We start from the raw sequence: 16,212 nt of genomic DNA on the forward strand, positions 1-16,212 counted from the left end.
GACTTACTATTCATGTGATCCATGAATATGCATGGTAAATGAGAAAATTGGATTCCTGAGACCCTCACTCACCTTGTGTTAACAGCTTCCTAAGTCCTGTGCAAACCTGGTTAATGTGCCCAAACTTTATATATGACTATATTGTACAACATCATTTCCATGCCATGGTTTACACTTAGGGACAAGAGCTTTGTTAGATAAACAAGCTCAGGTAGCTAAATCTGAAGGTATTCCTAATGATACAAATTAAGAAGTTGGACAAATTACTTTCACTGATAAACTATGATTGTAGAATATTTCAATCGGTCTCTTGCATTATCTCACGTGACTTCCTGGGATCTAGTCCTCTGAATTTTTTTTTTATTGCAAATTAGACTGAGTTTAATTGTCCTGCCAGTGTTTTAGTTACATTTGTTTTACCTTTGTTGTTTGCTTTCTTTTTGAAGTCTCCTCTGTAGAATGAGTGATCTTCATGTCACTTGTAACTGTTACATTTGTCCTTGCTTTCTCTTATGTGGCATTGTAGTAGTTTTGTGTCAATTCCGTTATAACTTCTTTATTTTATAGTGCTACTTTTCACTATGGTACTGGAAAGAATGCAGATTCACTCTTGTTGCTGAACAGCAGGTAGAAAATTAGTTATTTGAATAATTAGTTATTATTATAAATTAGTTATTTGAATGATTATTGTACTTTCATTTTTAAATACGCCTAACATGTAGTACCTTATTTCGATTAAACATTTTGACTGCTGCAAAATGCATGGATCTTGCTGCTGAGAGTAATGAGTCAGCTAGCAAGAACAGCGTCGTACTGGCGATACAATAACAAAAAGGTCTCTAGTGTCTGCTGTCTTTGTATGTCTGACCTTGAAGAGAATTAGAACTTGCTTGTTGCAGAAGTTGAGCATCTAATACATGCGCACCTGTTAGCTCTGGCATACTAAATCGGATAATGTTTATAAGGATCAGTGATTCTGTTGTGAATTAAATATTTTCTCTTTCTAGGGATCTGGACATTCAGCTGCATTTACTTGTATTAAAGGATTGTCCTTAACACGTGAAATTGCTAATACTTGAAGAAATTGTAACTTTGCACCATTCCCATTCCTTTCTGACATCGTTTTCTCTTACTGTTGAATCTTAGTTCTAATTAAAGCAATCTTGGTTTGCATTTTATATTCTAATAGAAACCATGAACCAAGCAACACCTGCTAGAAAACTGGAAGAGGTTCTTCACCTTGCAGAACTCTGTATTGAAGTATTGCAGCAAAATGAAGAACATCATTCAGAGGTGAGGCCATAACTGCATTTTCTGTAGAGAATGGTTTGTTCCCAGATTTTTTCTCCTCTGATGCGAAGTAATTCTGTCAAGAAACATTTTAGCTTTACTTTCTGACATATGTTTAAGGCAGTTCACATTTACAGAGGAATAAGAGACTTGAAGCTTATGAAAAGTGAAGTGAAATAAAACTCTACTTGAATTCGCTTGAATGAACTGCAGGTTTAGAAATGAAAATTAAAGAGCATAAAATAGAGAAAGCATCTTTGTGCTGGAGGTGGTGAAATGGTACGGAAAACATCCATAGCCTTATACAGTTGTTCCTTCCAACTTTTCACCTCTCATTCAAAATAGAAAGAAAATATAACTGAATGCTAGTTTTTATCATGTTGTATAGATCTTGATTTTAATGTAAAAATAATGATGGGTATAATAGTCACATTCACATTGCTCTTCTGTTGTTTGGCAAAGTACTGCTTTTAAACTTGCACTTTTTAAAATGGTATTATAAGGTAGAAGTAATAAAATAGAACAATTTCATGTTTCATACTCTCAAGTCTTTTGCTTCATGATACAGAAACCATAATATTTAGACTATTTGGAATTATAGCACCTTTTATATTAAGGAGTTACAAGAATAAACTTGGCCAGGTACACACAGTTTTATATATTATTAAGATTTAATTAATAAATACAGATTTCTAAGGTTCAGGAAATTGTTTTAGAAATGTTCTCAAAAAACTCTAAACATTTTTGGGGAAAATATGCAAGTGGATAAACATGATTTTGTATATATAGTTATAAATATGATCATTCAAAACATCTGGTTTTATCTCACACTATGGAATCGAGTTTTTAGCTTACATCTGTCATGTGTGAACTTGTTATAGATGTTTTATCTTACACTGAAGAAACATCTGTTTTGATGATTTGCAATGAATTCCCTGGAGGACCTGTTCTGCACCACTGTTGCCACTGTGTTACTCTGTAATGATTACTTAATAAAATGTATATATTGTTGTCTTTGTCTTTTGAGGACCCGCAATACTGTAAAAATATTAGACTTCTGTCGAAAATAATGCAGAAGAAATAGATCAAATTACTATGTATGATTAAACATCTCTTTTCAAAGATTACTTTCCGTACTACTTATTTGCAGTTAGAGATGCGGTATTTTTCAGAAAGGTAAATATATTGCATGTGCTTTCAGAAAAATCAATTCAGCAAAAGTTTTCAGTCTAGTCTAAGACAGATTGAAAAGAATAAAGATAATTTCAATATTATTTTCCCCTTCTTTCATTCATGTAATGTTCAATTTTACTGAAATTTATAGACCATAATTTGAATATTAAAATATATCTGAGACTGAAGATTAAGTATGGTGACTTCCCATCACAATGTTAAGTAAATGTTCAGTGTTTGATGGTGCAGTTGACAAAAAGGATCAATAATCTCTAAAATAGTATGTCACATTTTTTAATACTACATTTTTTTTTCTTTTTAATCATAACACTTCCAAATTTCTGGGATTCCCAAAGGGAAGAGAGGTATGTGAGTCCTGATGAACTAAGCATTACTTTTCACTGTTAGTAGCATGGAACTGTGCATTGAATGTGTAGCATAAATTGTGCTGATGATTTCTGGTGTTGTATTGCCACATTTGTGTGTCTTTCTAGAATTTAAGAACTTCAGTCTTCCTTTAATCGGGTCAGTGTTTCTGTTCTCTTAGAATGTGTGTCACCAATTGCTAATTGCCTTTAGCCTGCTTTCGTATTATCCCTAATGACTGAAGAACTATCGTAGCTGTAGTATTTGTTTTTCTGTTCTTGCTTGCTTGCTGCCAAAGCAATGATGGGTAGTTCTTGAGAGGATCAGAAGAATTTCTGTCTGAGTTCACAGTGTCATCTGCAAAGGGGAAGAAGATAGAAAGCAAATGTGCTGGTTTTCTGCTTTTGGATTTGAGGTTTTGGCAATATTTTCTGAAAAGAGATTTGTTTACTTAAAAGGGACACCTACCAACGCCTGCATACATTTTTCTTCTTTCTTTATTTCTTTGCGTTGCGTTATTTTCTGGGGTAAGGAGTCTGTTCCTTTAATAAGCTCTGATTTAAACAGAATATACTAATGAGAAACTTCTTCCAGTTTGAGGAAAAAGACTCCATTTCAAACTCTTGCCAAAATTTGTGAAGCCTCATCTGTCCTTTTCACTATGGTGCCAATCAGCATCCTTCAATCCTGACAGTGCAACACACAAAGTACTTTTCGGTAATAACAGAGGATGCTCAGCATGTCTTTAAAACCTCTTGCCAATCCATCTTTTCTCTATTTTCCCCATGTCAAAAAGAATTACAGGCTGTCTTCAGGAAGTCCAGGATGCAAAAACATATTTGTAGACCACTTTTCAGAAGTTCTCTTTAATGTGATGCCTTTCAACCTGAGTACATAATTCTACATTACCTAGGACCTGCATTTCAGAAATGCAAGTGTGGTTTTCTGTGACTTTATTTGAAGTTGTGGGAACTCAGCACTTGTATAGATCAGGCTGCATATGCCCCATGCTGGTAACTCAAAAATACTCAAAATGAGGTATTCAAAATGAGAGACCTAAGTTTGAAAGCAAAGACATTTTCTTATCTAATATATGTAGGTATTTCTCACTGTCAGATATTTTTCTGAACTTTGTGAGCAAAGCACTCTCAGCAGTGTGTGATATTCATCCTATTTCATAAGCTCACTTCACCTTCATCTTTAACTCCAGGATCATACAGCTCCCTCTGATCCAATCTCAGCTTCAATACTGACCTTTCAAAGCCTAGATTTAAGTGACAGTGGAAAGGTACAAGAGTTATATGTGAAGCAGTCTTTAATGTGGAGCTGGCTTTACTTGCTGACACACTATTTTTCACAGATTTCTTCTTTTTAGCGAAGATTACCTAAGATTCTAAATCTTTACCAAAGAAAACTGTATATTCCAACATGTTGTTAAGTTACTGAAAATTAATATAGATGTGAGTGAATTTCTGAAGATGTTTTTATACCATTTGTGGAAGGAAAACTGGGTGCCATCCTCAGGACAAGCTGACATCTTTAAGGCAAAATAGGTATTAAAAAGCACTCTGTATCTATCATAAAAACTCTTAGACTTCAAGGAACAAAATTTCACACTAAAACCATTCCTTCTGATTAACAGATGAGTGCAAAATGTATTCACAATAATTTATTTTAGAAATAAATTAACCTGATTACTTACAGCCTTGGAATTGAATGAAATAAAAAAGAGGCATATACAGTAATTTTTCAAGGCTGAGTCCTTCATTCTTTTCTTTGCGCTCTGGCAAAAAGAATTGCAGGGATTTATTCTCTTTTTTTGATTTTGTGTGTTACATTTTTGTTGTGACTATATCATCTTTCCCAGCATAATCTATTTGATTTCTTACATTTTTGATGCAAGGTTTTATAAAATATTTTCACATTTTACACTTGGCCCGTTCATCCTCCCCAAATGAAACAGGATGTGAAGTGACATATCCAAATGTATTTTGCCATAGGTACGACATATCTCTTTGCTTCATGACTGGTGTTTAGTAATTGTATTTTGTCATGTTTGCAGGCATTCGCATGGTGGCCAGAATTATTGGCTGAGCATGCAGAGAAGTTTTTGTCTCTTTATTCTGTTGATATGGATTCAGCACTCGAGGCACAGCCACAGGACTCCTGGGACAGCTTCCCACTTTTCCAGCTGCTGAATAACGCCCTCAGGAATGACAGTAAGATCTGAAGTTTTTTACTTACTCTGTGCATAAGATTTTTCAATGTGCCCACACCTTAGAAATGTGTTTCTAATTAATATAATTCTCAAAATAAAAGTCTCAGCGCCCATGTTCGTGATATATATCCTGGTGCTCCATTTCTTGGAAGTTGAGCAGTTTCTCTCCATCCTTGCACCATTTCAGTCCTTATTCTGGAGGTCCCTTAACCATTGAGTATCAAAAATTGCTCATTTTTAAATCAATGTTGTACAAGCAGCATAACATGTATTTGATATTTCCTATTTAACCTACGCTGCTTAAATAGAATTGTAGTTAATTTTTCCACTAAGCCTTCATGCAAAATACTTTCAGACTAGTTATGTCTATACAGGTATTGTAGGCTTAGTGTGAATGTGGTGATACACACATAACAAATCAGTGTTATTTTCACTTGGTGTATTCTTGTATCATTATTTGAGTTGGAGGGCCAAAATTTGAAATAGCTGCATTACCTTGCTCTTTTTCATCTTTGGAGGGAGATATTTTTATAATAGTTCAGTGCTGTCCTAGGCGTGTTTTGTGTGAAAGTGATTTTAATAATGGAATTAAGGAAATAACGAATGAAACCTAAGAAAATGGATTAGGTGTTATTTTAAAAACATTGACTTGCACCTTATTTTGCAGACAGGTAATTTATCCTAACATTTTAAGACATCATAAAGAAAAAAAATTATATTTGTGCTATGTTTTATCTGTTTACTCATATTCTATTTTTTTTAAATGAGAAAATTACCTACTGGTTTTTTAATTATTTTGGAGATCCAAATGGTCTTTTTATTCAATGATTGAAGTTATTCCAAAATTTGATTTTTTTCTTATAAATACAAGAAATAATTTTTAACTCTTCCTGGAAAATTCATTTAATTCCTGTTGGAAGTTCAGTAGCTTTTAAAAATTTTAGCTCCGTGTATAGGAACTGCTTGACTGAAAGAATGGAAAATAGTATTCAAGAGCTTTTCTCCCAGGTTACATATATTGCCACCTATGTTATTTATGGTGTATATATATACCAATATATGGTATTATTGTTATCCTTAGCTGCCAAGTGTTTATTGAAACACACAGGTCGTCTCAGTATAGTACCTGTTGGCCACAGCACCAAATCATGAAATGGAGCAACTAGCAAATGTACAATTCACTGTAACACAATGGGTGGCAAACTTCATGGAGGGAAAGGGGCAAATGGACAGGGCCACTAAACTAAAGATGAATCTTAAACAGGACTGTTGAAAGTCACTGTTACTGCACCACGTTGGATGTGGTCTAGGACAGAGCGAAAGAACGTTAACATCCAGTCCTAGAGGTCTCTTTTCACGAATTTATGTTTCCATACCCTGACATTTAGCAGCACATGAAATGCCATATTCCTGAGGATTTCTTTTTTCACATGTTACCCTAGTGAAAGAAAATGTATCTGTTAGTGTTTCCCTTTGTTTTTAAGATATTGATGAATGTTTCATCTGGATCCTTTGTTGGAAAAACTGCAACTACAGAAACGTATAAAAATTGCCATGATGGTTGTAATTTAAGCTCAATTTAGAAGGATGCTCAGAAGGGTGTAGGAATTGTTCAATCTTGGTGCAGAACTCATAAGAGTTAGACTCCTGCAAGGTGGATTCGGCATTACTTGAACTGCGTGTATGATCATCTAAAATCCAGTTTAAAAATCTGAAGCCTATATTCAGATGTCTTTCCAACCATCTTACATTTTCAGTTTAGGAAGCACATCTCTAGTTGTGATGTTATGTGCACTTAAAACAATTATTTGGTTTCTGGAAGCTGTGGAGGTATTTTACAGTAGTCTTACAAGAAGGATTTGTGGCATCAGTTTTAACTACGTTACTGTGTTGTTTGTGTTCCTTTGCACTTTGGTTCCAACCTGAGAGAAGTAATATAAACCAACAAGGGTTGTCCTCACGTGCAGAGAAGTTGCTGGTAGGATACAGGTTTTTCTTTCCTTAAAAGACTAAATGGATAGTAATGCTAAATGATTATAAAACAGCCTTAGGAAAGACATTTTATGAAAATTTTCATGTCAAAGCAGTTATTAGCAAGGTTGTAAAACCTTAACTGAAGGATAAGAAATGCCTGCTGTTTGAAATGTCACACCTGTATACCAATTTTGGTAATTCCCTAATGGTAATAGATACAGTAAATGGCAGTTTCTGGCAAGTGAAAGCCATCTGGAAAATTACGTGCTTTTTTTTTTCCCAGAACTATTAGAAAGCAACCATGGAAATTAGTCGCCTTTTAATCGGTGGGTACGTTAGCAAGTGGCAAGTGACCATTCTACCAAGAACTGATTCCCAAGTGGAACATACCTCAGTGCTTGTTCTTTAATTAACAGCCTTTTCACCTTTCAAGTGCATTAAAGCCATTACAAAGAGCTCCCCATGCTTATATAATCAATTTTACAATCTTCCAAAATGAAATAAATAATTCTGGCTTTACCCTAAGTGAAAACCTTTCCCTGAAAACTATCACCTTCATAAAGATAGATTGAGAACAAAAATCTAAAAAGGGAAAAACTGGAACGTGGTCTCATGAGGATAAAAAGGCTAGTGTTAATAATTAACAAGGAGAGCGAAGTGGAGTAAATTAGCCATAATAGAGCCCACAGTGACTGCAAAGTCACCTCTCATTATCAAAAAACTCATTAGGAAATGAAGAGGTGGAAATCCCACTGGGTTATTCTCACTCTCCGGCTATATCAGAGATTACTTTTCAGATTTCTTTCAAATGAAGAACTGTTAGGTCACCATATTGCATATTAGGTTAATCTTCAGTGAAATTTGGAGGACTGACACCTGCGTGTTATTCTATCTCAAGAGCATTAAATGAGCTCTAAATCTTTGCTGCAGGAGTCAGTTTTCACGTAAACCTGACATGAGCAAACTCCTAACAATAAAGAAACAATCTAACATTTACAGCATTAAAGAAAACTTACATGTAAGACTATTTTTATAACTATGTCACTAAAATACAATATTAGACTGCGATAATGAAAATACATAGTCTTTGCTATTCAAGTAATGCTAAATGTGTTATTTTACATAGTATACAAAACACTGTACAAGATTTGAGCTGAATACTTCAAAGCCAATATTCATTTAACAATGAGAAAAAAATGCATTTCCCAATACAGGGTATAACTTTTAATGAAGTAAAAGCAAGCAGGAAAGGGGAGTCCTGTCTGAAGCTTCACATTTTTGTTATGAAGGACTCCATTTTGAGTCAGTTTAAGCTTCTCCATTTTTTTCTGTCCTTATTCCATAATAATTAAGAGTTCACCAGTGAGTTCCTCAGTGATTGCTTTCCTGTTAAGTCTAACGGAAGAATTACTTAAAAAAATGAATGGAGGAGTATGATTTTCCTGTCCTACAAAATATTTCAGCTTTTCTGACAAGAGCTAACAAATAACAAAAAGTTATTTAAAAAATTACATTTACTGTGGAGATGAGTAATAGATTGTAGATAAATTTGTGGTGATTTTTCGAAATGAAAAAGTTTGAAAAAGGTATTTTAGCCGCTTTTATAGTATACATTTTAATGATCTCCAGAGTTTCTATTGTTCATACGCAACTATGCCTGACTGTGTAAAGCTTTGCAGATTTTACAGAGAAAACCATACCCAATATGTTTTTTCCAGAATTGGATATTCGTAGAGGGAAGAAATACATGGTTGTTCCAGGCTTGTGTCTTATTTTCTGGAATAGCCATGTTATTTTTTGTCCACAGAGCCTATAAATTGTATTATGAATGGGCCTGCTCTAGAGGGCAATTTACTTTCTGTAATTGTTTAGTTACTCAGATTAATCAGGTTTTTGACAGACATGTATTGATTCCTCTTCATTTAAGATTGTGTCAGAGATATCTTTGAGTGGCATATGCCTAGTTACATGAAGAGTCTATATATTTGGCCTATTGTAGAGGTTTTTCAATGGTATGTAAAATATTCTGCTCCTTTCCTCACCAAGTTTTCTTCCCAAGTATCACTTCCTGACACTATGTACTGTGCTGTTGCTCAGCATCATTGCATTACTACGTTGGCACGAATCGGTCAAAACTAGCAGTGTTATAAAGTTAACTCATAATCTTTATTTTCCATCAAGCATTGCTCAGCGGAATGTCTGTGTGCCTGCTCAAACTCAGCCATGGTACACCTGTAGACAGTGTGATGGTGCTGACTGAGAAAAACCAGCATGTTGAGTGTTAGCCTTTTGAAAGCCATTGCCATTATCAGGGCTATTGATTTCAAGCAGGAATTCTCTGACATGTTTTTTCCACTACTGCTGTTGCTAGGGGAGTAGTGGAGTGGCAAACACCAGAATCGCCTTCCTGATTTGTTTACAGCCTACGTTCGTACCAGAATTTGTGTATAACATCATAGCCCTCATCTTAAACTACAGGGTGGAGATAGAAAACAATTTGCATTTAAGGTAATCAGGGCAAACTTTACACCCACACCAATACCTCTCATCCAACCTTACACTTCTCATTAATTGTAGTGAGAATCTTTGCTTAGATCAGGGACCTAAAATTTTTGCTCAGTCCTATTAGGAGCTGCTTTGAAATCATAACCTGCCTTCAACTAAGAGCTACGTGTTTTGGTTACTGATATTGAGGGCTAACTCAAGCTGCATTATCGCTTACCAGAATATCCAATAACCTTTTTGACTGAATGCTTGTTTTAAGAACAAGAAAATTGTGGAAGAAGCTGTCCATGTCTCTCTGTCTTGTAAAGATGAAATAAATTTTCAGCTTGCTTCCACACAGTAGATCTTTAAAATTCACTTTTAAAGTGTGTCTTGTATGTAAAAATGCACAACAATTTGTACATAAGCTGAGACACTTGCAGTTTTCACCACAATTTAAGCAAATGATTAATAAATGTTCTGTGGAGGCAGAATGTGATATCAACAGGCAATGAATGGAACTACAAACTTTCTTTTTACAGGTTATTGGGTGATTTTTCAACCGCTACGAACAGAATATGGAGCCCAAAGGAAATTTCCTTCCTGAAATTTACTGGTTTTATTTTGTATTTAAAAATATGCCAGAAAATCCAAGTGGTGCCTTCCCGAGGATCCTGTGGAGAGCACGATAATTGTAGACTGTCTGCCAAAGTGATAATTTTGTTAGTGGAAAAGAGACTCGTGTTAACCTGTATCATTCTTCCTTTCCTTTGATTCTGCAGAAGCTCTTGAGGACGGCTTAACACACTGACTCCAGGATAACTCCTAAACTTTGCCTGTATAAACAAAAGCAAAGCAAGCCCCACAGCTTCTGATGTACACAAGCACAGTCGATTCTCTTCCTGCTATTAGAGGAGAAACCTCATTACAGTGCTGTGTTATTAGACTGTACTCTTCATATCTGGGCTTTTCTTGTCATATTTTAATATATTTCAGCAACCTAATGTGTAGAAGTTGAGTAACTTCCATTCTAAACTTCAGTATCTCAAGAAATTTTCATTCATTCTCTGTTCCTGCAATCCGTTTTCCATCAGTACCGTATATGCATTAGCTTGCCCTGGCATAGACTTTCATTTTGTTGTTGTTTGTGTGAACATGAGATGGCTCATATGAAGAGGATGTGGGGAGTCTATATTGACAAGACAATGGAGAATTAAGCTACATAGCTTTGAACACAAGTGGTAGTTGAGGGATTTGAAGTGTGGCATTTCCTCAAGGATCTCTTGTTTCCCATTTGCTTTGATGCACAAGGTGGTACCTTTTGGCAAGATGAATTCTAATCATAGGGTAGAGTGCCATGAGTCTGCTGATGATACTCAACTATATCACCTACCCCTGCACTCCGAGTTCTTTCCCTGCCCTGCAGTAATCCTTGACAGAGATCTCCAGATGGGTAAATCGGAGCTGCCATGTCCTCAGCCCTGGGAAAACAGAATGCTCACCGAGTTGTCGATCCGAGACGGCACTCTCGTGTGTGTGCCCACCTACAGAGGGATCTCTGTGGAGTTGCAGTCAGATTAAGAGTCTTGGTATCATTTTGTAAAGTTTCACTTCCCTGCAAAGACTGCTGTCAGGATGTTCGGAAAATGATTCGCCTTTTTAAGTTGAGCAGCTTTTATTGCCTGTGACTTCTTTAAATTTCATTCTGACTGTGGAATAACAAGAGTTGCCCTCCTGCCCATGAGGCTTTATTACTATAATTCCCAGAGTAGCGCTTGTAGCAGAGCATTTCTGTGGTGTACTCAGAAGACAGTAAACTACGAGCTCATCCCTTCAAGTAACTGTGATTGCCTGATTAATGCCAGTCCTGCACTGATTCACTAAAAAACAGCAAAATTGACTTAATTGACACAGTCGTATTCTTATTGTTGTTTTTAAGCTCAAAGTTGCCTTGAAAAATCAACCTAATATGTAGCTTGATACCAGCCACCTTTTGTTCCTCATCAGCTGTTTACTGTGAAACACACAGCGTATGGGCAAGCCTCCACACCTTTGCATTAATATCCAAATCCTTCTCAGTGGTTATCATTGCTGGTCACAGATGCTACAGTTTTAAGATATATAAATATATAAATATAAGGAAAAATAGCACTGGTTTGAGTGCCTGATACGTGAATAATTATGCCAGAAATAGCTAACAAGGAGTTCTATGCTCTCTTACAAGAGCAGTGTAAATAATGGAGCATGTTTGTAATGGACTCATAGGTGCTCTCAAGGGTGGATTCTCAAGTGTTTAATAAGAGATGAGCCTATGCCGCTGCCTTTTTCTCAGTGGAAACCCTAATAATCTCTGCCTGCTACCTAGCTGCCTGTTTTCATGAAACTTCATTTATCTGATATCTCCACCCCTGTGTGTGATACGGTTGAAAATAGCTAAAAGTTTCAAAATTCTTAGCAAGCGTGAGGCAGGTGAGCAAAAACGGAGCAAGCTGATCACATTAGTATTGTCTTTTATCCTTAGATAAAAGTGATTGATACATAATTTCCCATTACTCTACAAGGATGTTTTCAAGAAAATAGTTCTTGCTTTCAGATCATTGTGTTCAAGAAAAAAAAAAATATTACTGTCCAGACATTCAGCAACAAAGGCACTTCCTTGAAATACCAGTAGCAATAAGGAACTGAAACTTGATGACACATTTCCCCCATAGTCACTCTCTCTCCCAGGTTCAGTTTGCATTGGACATCATTCAGGAATGGAAGACAAAGATGTTTCTGGAAGTTACAGAAATTATTTGTATATATTATACATCGAGTTGTACCAGTAGTGGAACAAGAGGGTTTGTGATTTTGTGAGATGATTTTCAGGGTTTTGCCCCATGATCCAGCCTTTTCTTCTTAGGAGGAGGAGGAAGCCACCCCAAAATGCAGTTGTGGTACCCATCCAAATCAAATGAGAAACCTGGATGTAGGAATAGGTGGGAGGAGAAACCCACAAGAGAATTTAAAACAAGGGAGTATGGGTGAGAGAAAAGGAGGGCTGTCAAAATCATGAAAATTTCTCTCTGTGGCTCAGCTTGCCTGTATGATTTCTGTGTACACATGGGAATATTCTTATAGGACCTAATAATAGTGCTGGATTAGTGGATGAACACAGACACATTCAAAACATGAAACTGATATACTCCCTTGGTGAGACAAGACACTAGTGTGCTGAGTTAGGATTTGCTAAGAGAACATTTCAGGGAGTACAGGGACAAGCAGTGGTGGTGGCAAACTAATTGTCAGATTTTAAGCATCTTCAGTTTGCATTGTGTATACCATTTTTCATGCAGTAAACCCCATCTGTGAAGCAGATAATTTCTACTGCATATAGCTACTTTACTTTCCTTGAGTAATATGCTTCCTGCTTGTAGCGTGCTCACCAGTCAACTCCATTTCTTTCAAAAAGCAAGAGAACACCTCTAGGCATGTAATGTTGTCAGCTTCCCCAAGTAAGTGCTTTAGGCAACTAGTTTTCAGGACTTCCTTTAAATAGTTATAAAACTACAATTGCTGTAAAGTTGGAGATAATCACACCAGAGAATTAGCAAACTTCCAGGAGGGAAGCGTAGACTCAGCATCCTTTAAAATTTTGCAAGACTGTTGAGAGGGCAGAGGAGAGGCAAGTGTGGCTGCTGGGGCTGAGTTTCATGTGAACACAGACTGGCTGGGGCATACTTTTGGTTGTGGGGGTCTTGGTGCGGTCTGTGCACATGTCAGGATGGGAAAAGCCAGGAGTCTGGTGGTGAGCTCTTACTAATTTATTAATTTATTATTTATTAATTTTAACAAGATGCAAAAGTGTTCTGGTTCAACAAACAACTTCAGTATGTACCTAATTTTCATAACAGTGACAGTTTAAAATGTCCTGCAGCGTCCTCATGGAGCACTTCATTTATCTTTTATGAACTGTATTTCCTACACAAGCTGGATCTTGTTCTTAAAATGCTTTTGTGTACTAAAACATTTTAAGAGATAATTTTTCCTATAGCAAAATAACGTAGGGGAAAGGCCTGACATTTTTTATTTCTGTTTTGTTTGTTTTTAAAGCATTTTTGTGCAATGGAAAGTTTCACAAGCACTTGCAAGAAATTTTTGTTCCCATGGTCATCCGCTACATCGATCTCATGGAATCATCAATTGCCCAGTCCATTCACAGAGGTCTTGAACAAGAGTCATGGCAACCTGTCAAGTAAGTGCTTTCTACAAGATCTAAACAAAGCACCTGCCTGTAGCTTTCTGTCTAATCAGATGTTCTCACCCGTTGTCCTCTAAATATTCTATTTTTTATTGTATTCCTACATTGTTTATTTCTTCACAGGAGCATCACCAACAGTCTTCCTAATGTAGCTCTTCCAAAAGTTCCAAGTTTGCCTCTTAATCTTCCACAAATACCTAGCTTTACTACACCAACCTGGATGACTTCTTTGTATGACTCCACGTGTGTATTCTTCAATAACCTTCTGACTGTATGTCAGCTCTGCATGGCCTTGCTAGTGTCCTGTGCAGCTGTATTTGGATTGCATGGTGTTTATCATCTCTCAGTTGGAAATTATTGTTTCTTGGGAGTGAGCCAAGCATGGACTGTTAGTTGCGCTTTCTAGTGCATTAAAATGTAGCAGTCTTAAACCTAGTAACTTACAAAACCAACCTGGCAAAGGTTTGTCATAGTATGAATGGTGTTTAGTACCCTAAACAACCTAATGAATCTTCTGAATTAATAAGCAATAGGGAACCTTTTGGATAATTGATTTTAGGTCATGGTTTTGTAAAGTGAGGCAGCCCATCATTTTTGCATAGGTTTGATTAGCTAGTTGATTATAGATATTGGTTCTGAAAATCATTGATTGCAAATATTGTCATTAGAATAAATATCCATGTTACAGGGAAATAGTAAAAGGTTAATAAGTGCCCAGAACAGAATTACATCCATTTCTTTGTCTGTTTGGGGAAAAAAAAATAAAATAGAGCAGACATGCCCTGTTCTGTGGGAATATTCCCATAGTTACTGGCCAGATTTATGTGTGAGGACATGTGAGGACATGTGAGGACACATTCATGTACATTAGAGAAAGGCAGAACCTTATTTTAGCTAAAGTTTTATTAGGAAAGGATGAATGTGAAAGACTTCAAAAAACATACGTTCAAGACGCAAAGCTTGATAAGATGATTTCAAGCCAAGTATTGCTTTCTCAAGTTTTATGACGGAGTTAAATACTCCTAACAAGCACTCAGATCCATCACTGCAAGAGTTGATAGTTTGTGCTCTGCCAGACTTCTGGCACTTGTCTGTTGAGTATTATGATTGTTGTTCTGCTGCTAATTCCCCTAAAAGTTGACAAAATTCCTCTTAATCCTTGGCTTTGGTACCTTTTGTGTTTACTATAATAACGTTAGGTTTCTCCTGATGTGCTTATGCAAGTCATTTGAGTTTTGAATACAAATTAATTGGTCTTCTGCTACTCAAATTCCTTTCTGTTATTTCCATGCTTTCAAGGGTTACTTTTCTTTTTAAAGAATAGCTTTCAGAGTTAAGAGTTGTTACAATCTTAGATGTGGTCTTTTTATAGTCTGTATTCTAGCAGCCCCATCCAGTAAAAATAACCTGTACATCTTAAAATTTGTGTATTTTTAATATTGAATTTATAATCAATATATAATAAATATGGATTCTGATTGGAGGATTATAGTGGTAGATCTTTCCTAAGTGAAGGTTTTGGTGTAGCAATAAATTCCTAGACTGTATTGTCAAAAAATGTGCCAGTATAGTGAAATTCAGCCATTGGCTCATCCCCCTTGCCCATCTTCTGATATTAAGGTTCGTGGTGTGTATGGCAAAGTATGCATAACATCCTAAACTAATCAGTGAGGTTTTCAAAGTGTTTGGTGAACACTGAGGTTGATGTGTGCTGTAAGCACTTGCGAGCAGTAGCTGTCGCTCTGCTGCTTCTCAAGAGAAGTGGGGACGAGCGGTGTCCCCGCTGCGGTGTGGCCTTTGTAAGGTCATCATCCCCTTTCAGCCACCCTGCACAGCGTGTGAGAAGAGGTCTGCCAAGGTGCTGTCTCCGTGGTAGGCACATCTTCATGTTCTTTTTCCCCAAACGTACAGCTTTGAAGTTGTATTTTATGAAATATGTATAAATTGTCATTCAAGGTTGTAGGTAGTATTAAGTTACCTTTGCAATACTGTGGAATTCAGGTAGTATTTTAAGAATCAGCTTACCTACATCCTACTGAAGAGCCAGGTAACTTCTCAGAATGGCCATGTATTGTATTTGGATCAAAAAACAGAAGTGAAGGCACTGTAAGCCAGTTATTCCCCCTCCAAAGCTAATGAGTTTCCTCTTTCCTGCTAGTTACGGTGTCTCAGCTTCACTATTACATGAAAGAAAGGAGCATTTTATTTCCCCCACTTCTCCCATCCCATCCTTTTCAGGAAGATCAAAGCTTCCTCTTTCTAGTTAAATTCTCCAGTGAGGGGTAACCAAATACCTAGGCTCCAATACCTGTTAAGCAAAATCCAGTGTTTCCTCTCCCATTTTCCCTTTCGATGTGATGAACACCCACCTTAAATGGACTACAGCGGCATATTGTATTGTACATAGTCAGTGGAGGCACCTAAATTCAGGAGCCCAGGCCCTGTCATTCATCGCAGGTGGCTCCTT

At 36.5% G+C, this 16,212-nt stretch overlaps 1 protein-coding gene across 1 annotated transcript in view; it reads left to right on the forward strand.

Annotated features, from left to right (window-relative positions):
- The window catches only part of LOC104624858 (calcium-dependent secretion activator 2-like), a gene marked incomplete at both ends in the record, with an annotated part of 61,293 nt that extends 47,277 nt beyond the window's left edge, over nucleotides 1–14,016 (forward strand). Inside the window, 4 exons of the mRNA XM_010292327.1 lie at nucleotides 1,190–1,293; nucleotides 4,892–5,048; nucleotides 13,598–13,739; nucleotides 13,869–14,016. Of these exons, the coding sequence (XP_010290629.1) occupies nucleotides 1,190–1,293; nucleotides 4,892–5,048; nucleotides 13,598–13,739; nucleotides 13,869–14,016 (551 nt within the window). The remainder of the gene's footprint in view (nucleotides 1–1,189; nucleotides 1,294–4,891; nucleotides 5,049–13,597; nucleotides 13,740–13,868) is intronic.
- Nucleotides 14,017–16,212: the final 2,196 nt, after the last annotated feature.

The sequence above is a fragment of the Phaethon lepturus genome, unplaced genomic scaffold (assembly GCF_000687285.1).
Source record: "Phaethon lepturus isolate BGI_N335 unplaced genomic scaffold, ASM68728v1 scaffold26668, whole genome shotgun sequence".
Taxonomy (NCBI): Eukaryota; Metazoa; Chordata; class Aves; order Phaethontiformes; family Phaethontidae; genus Phaethon; species Phaethon lepturus.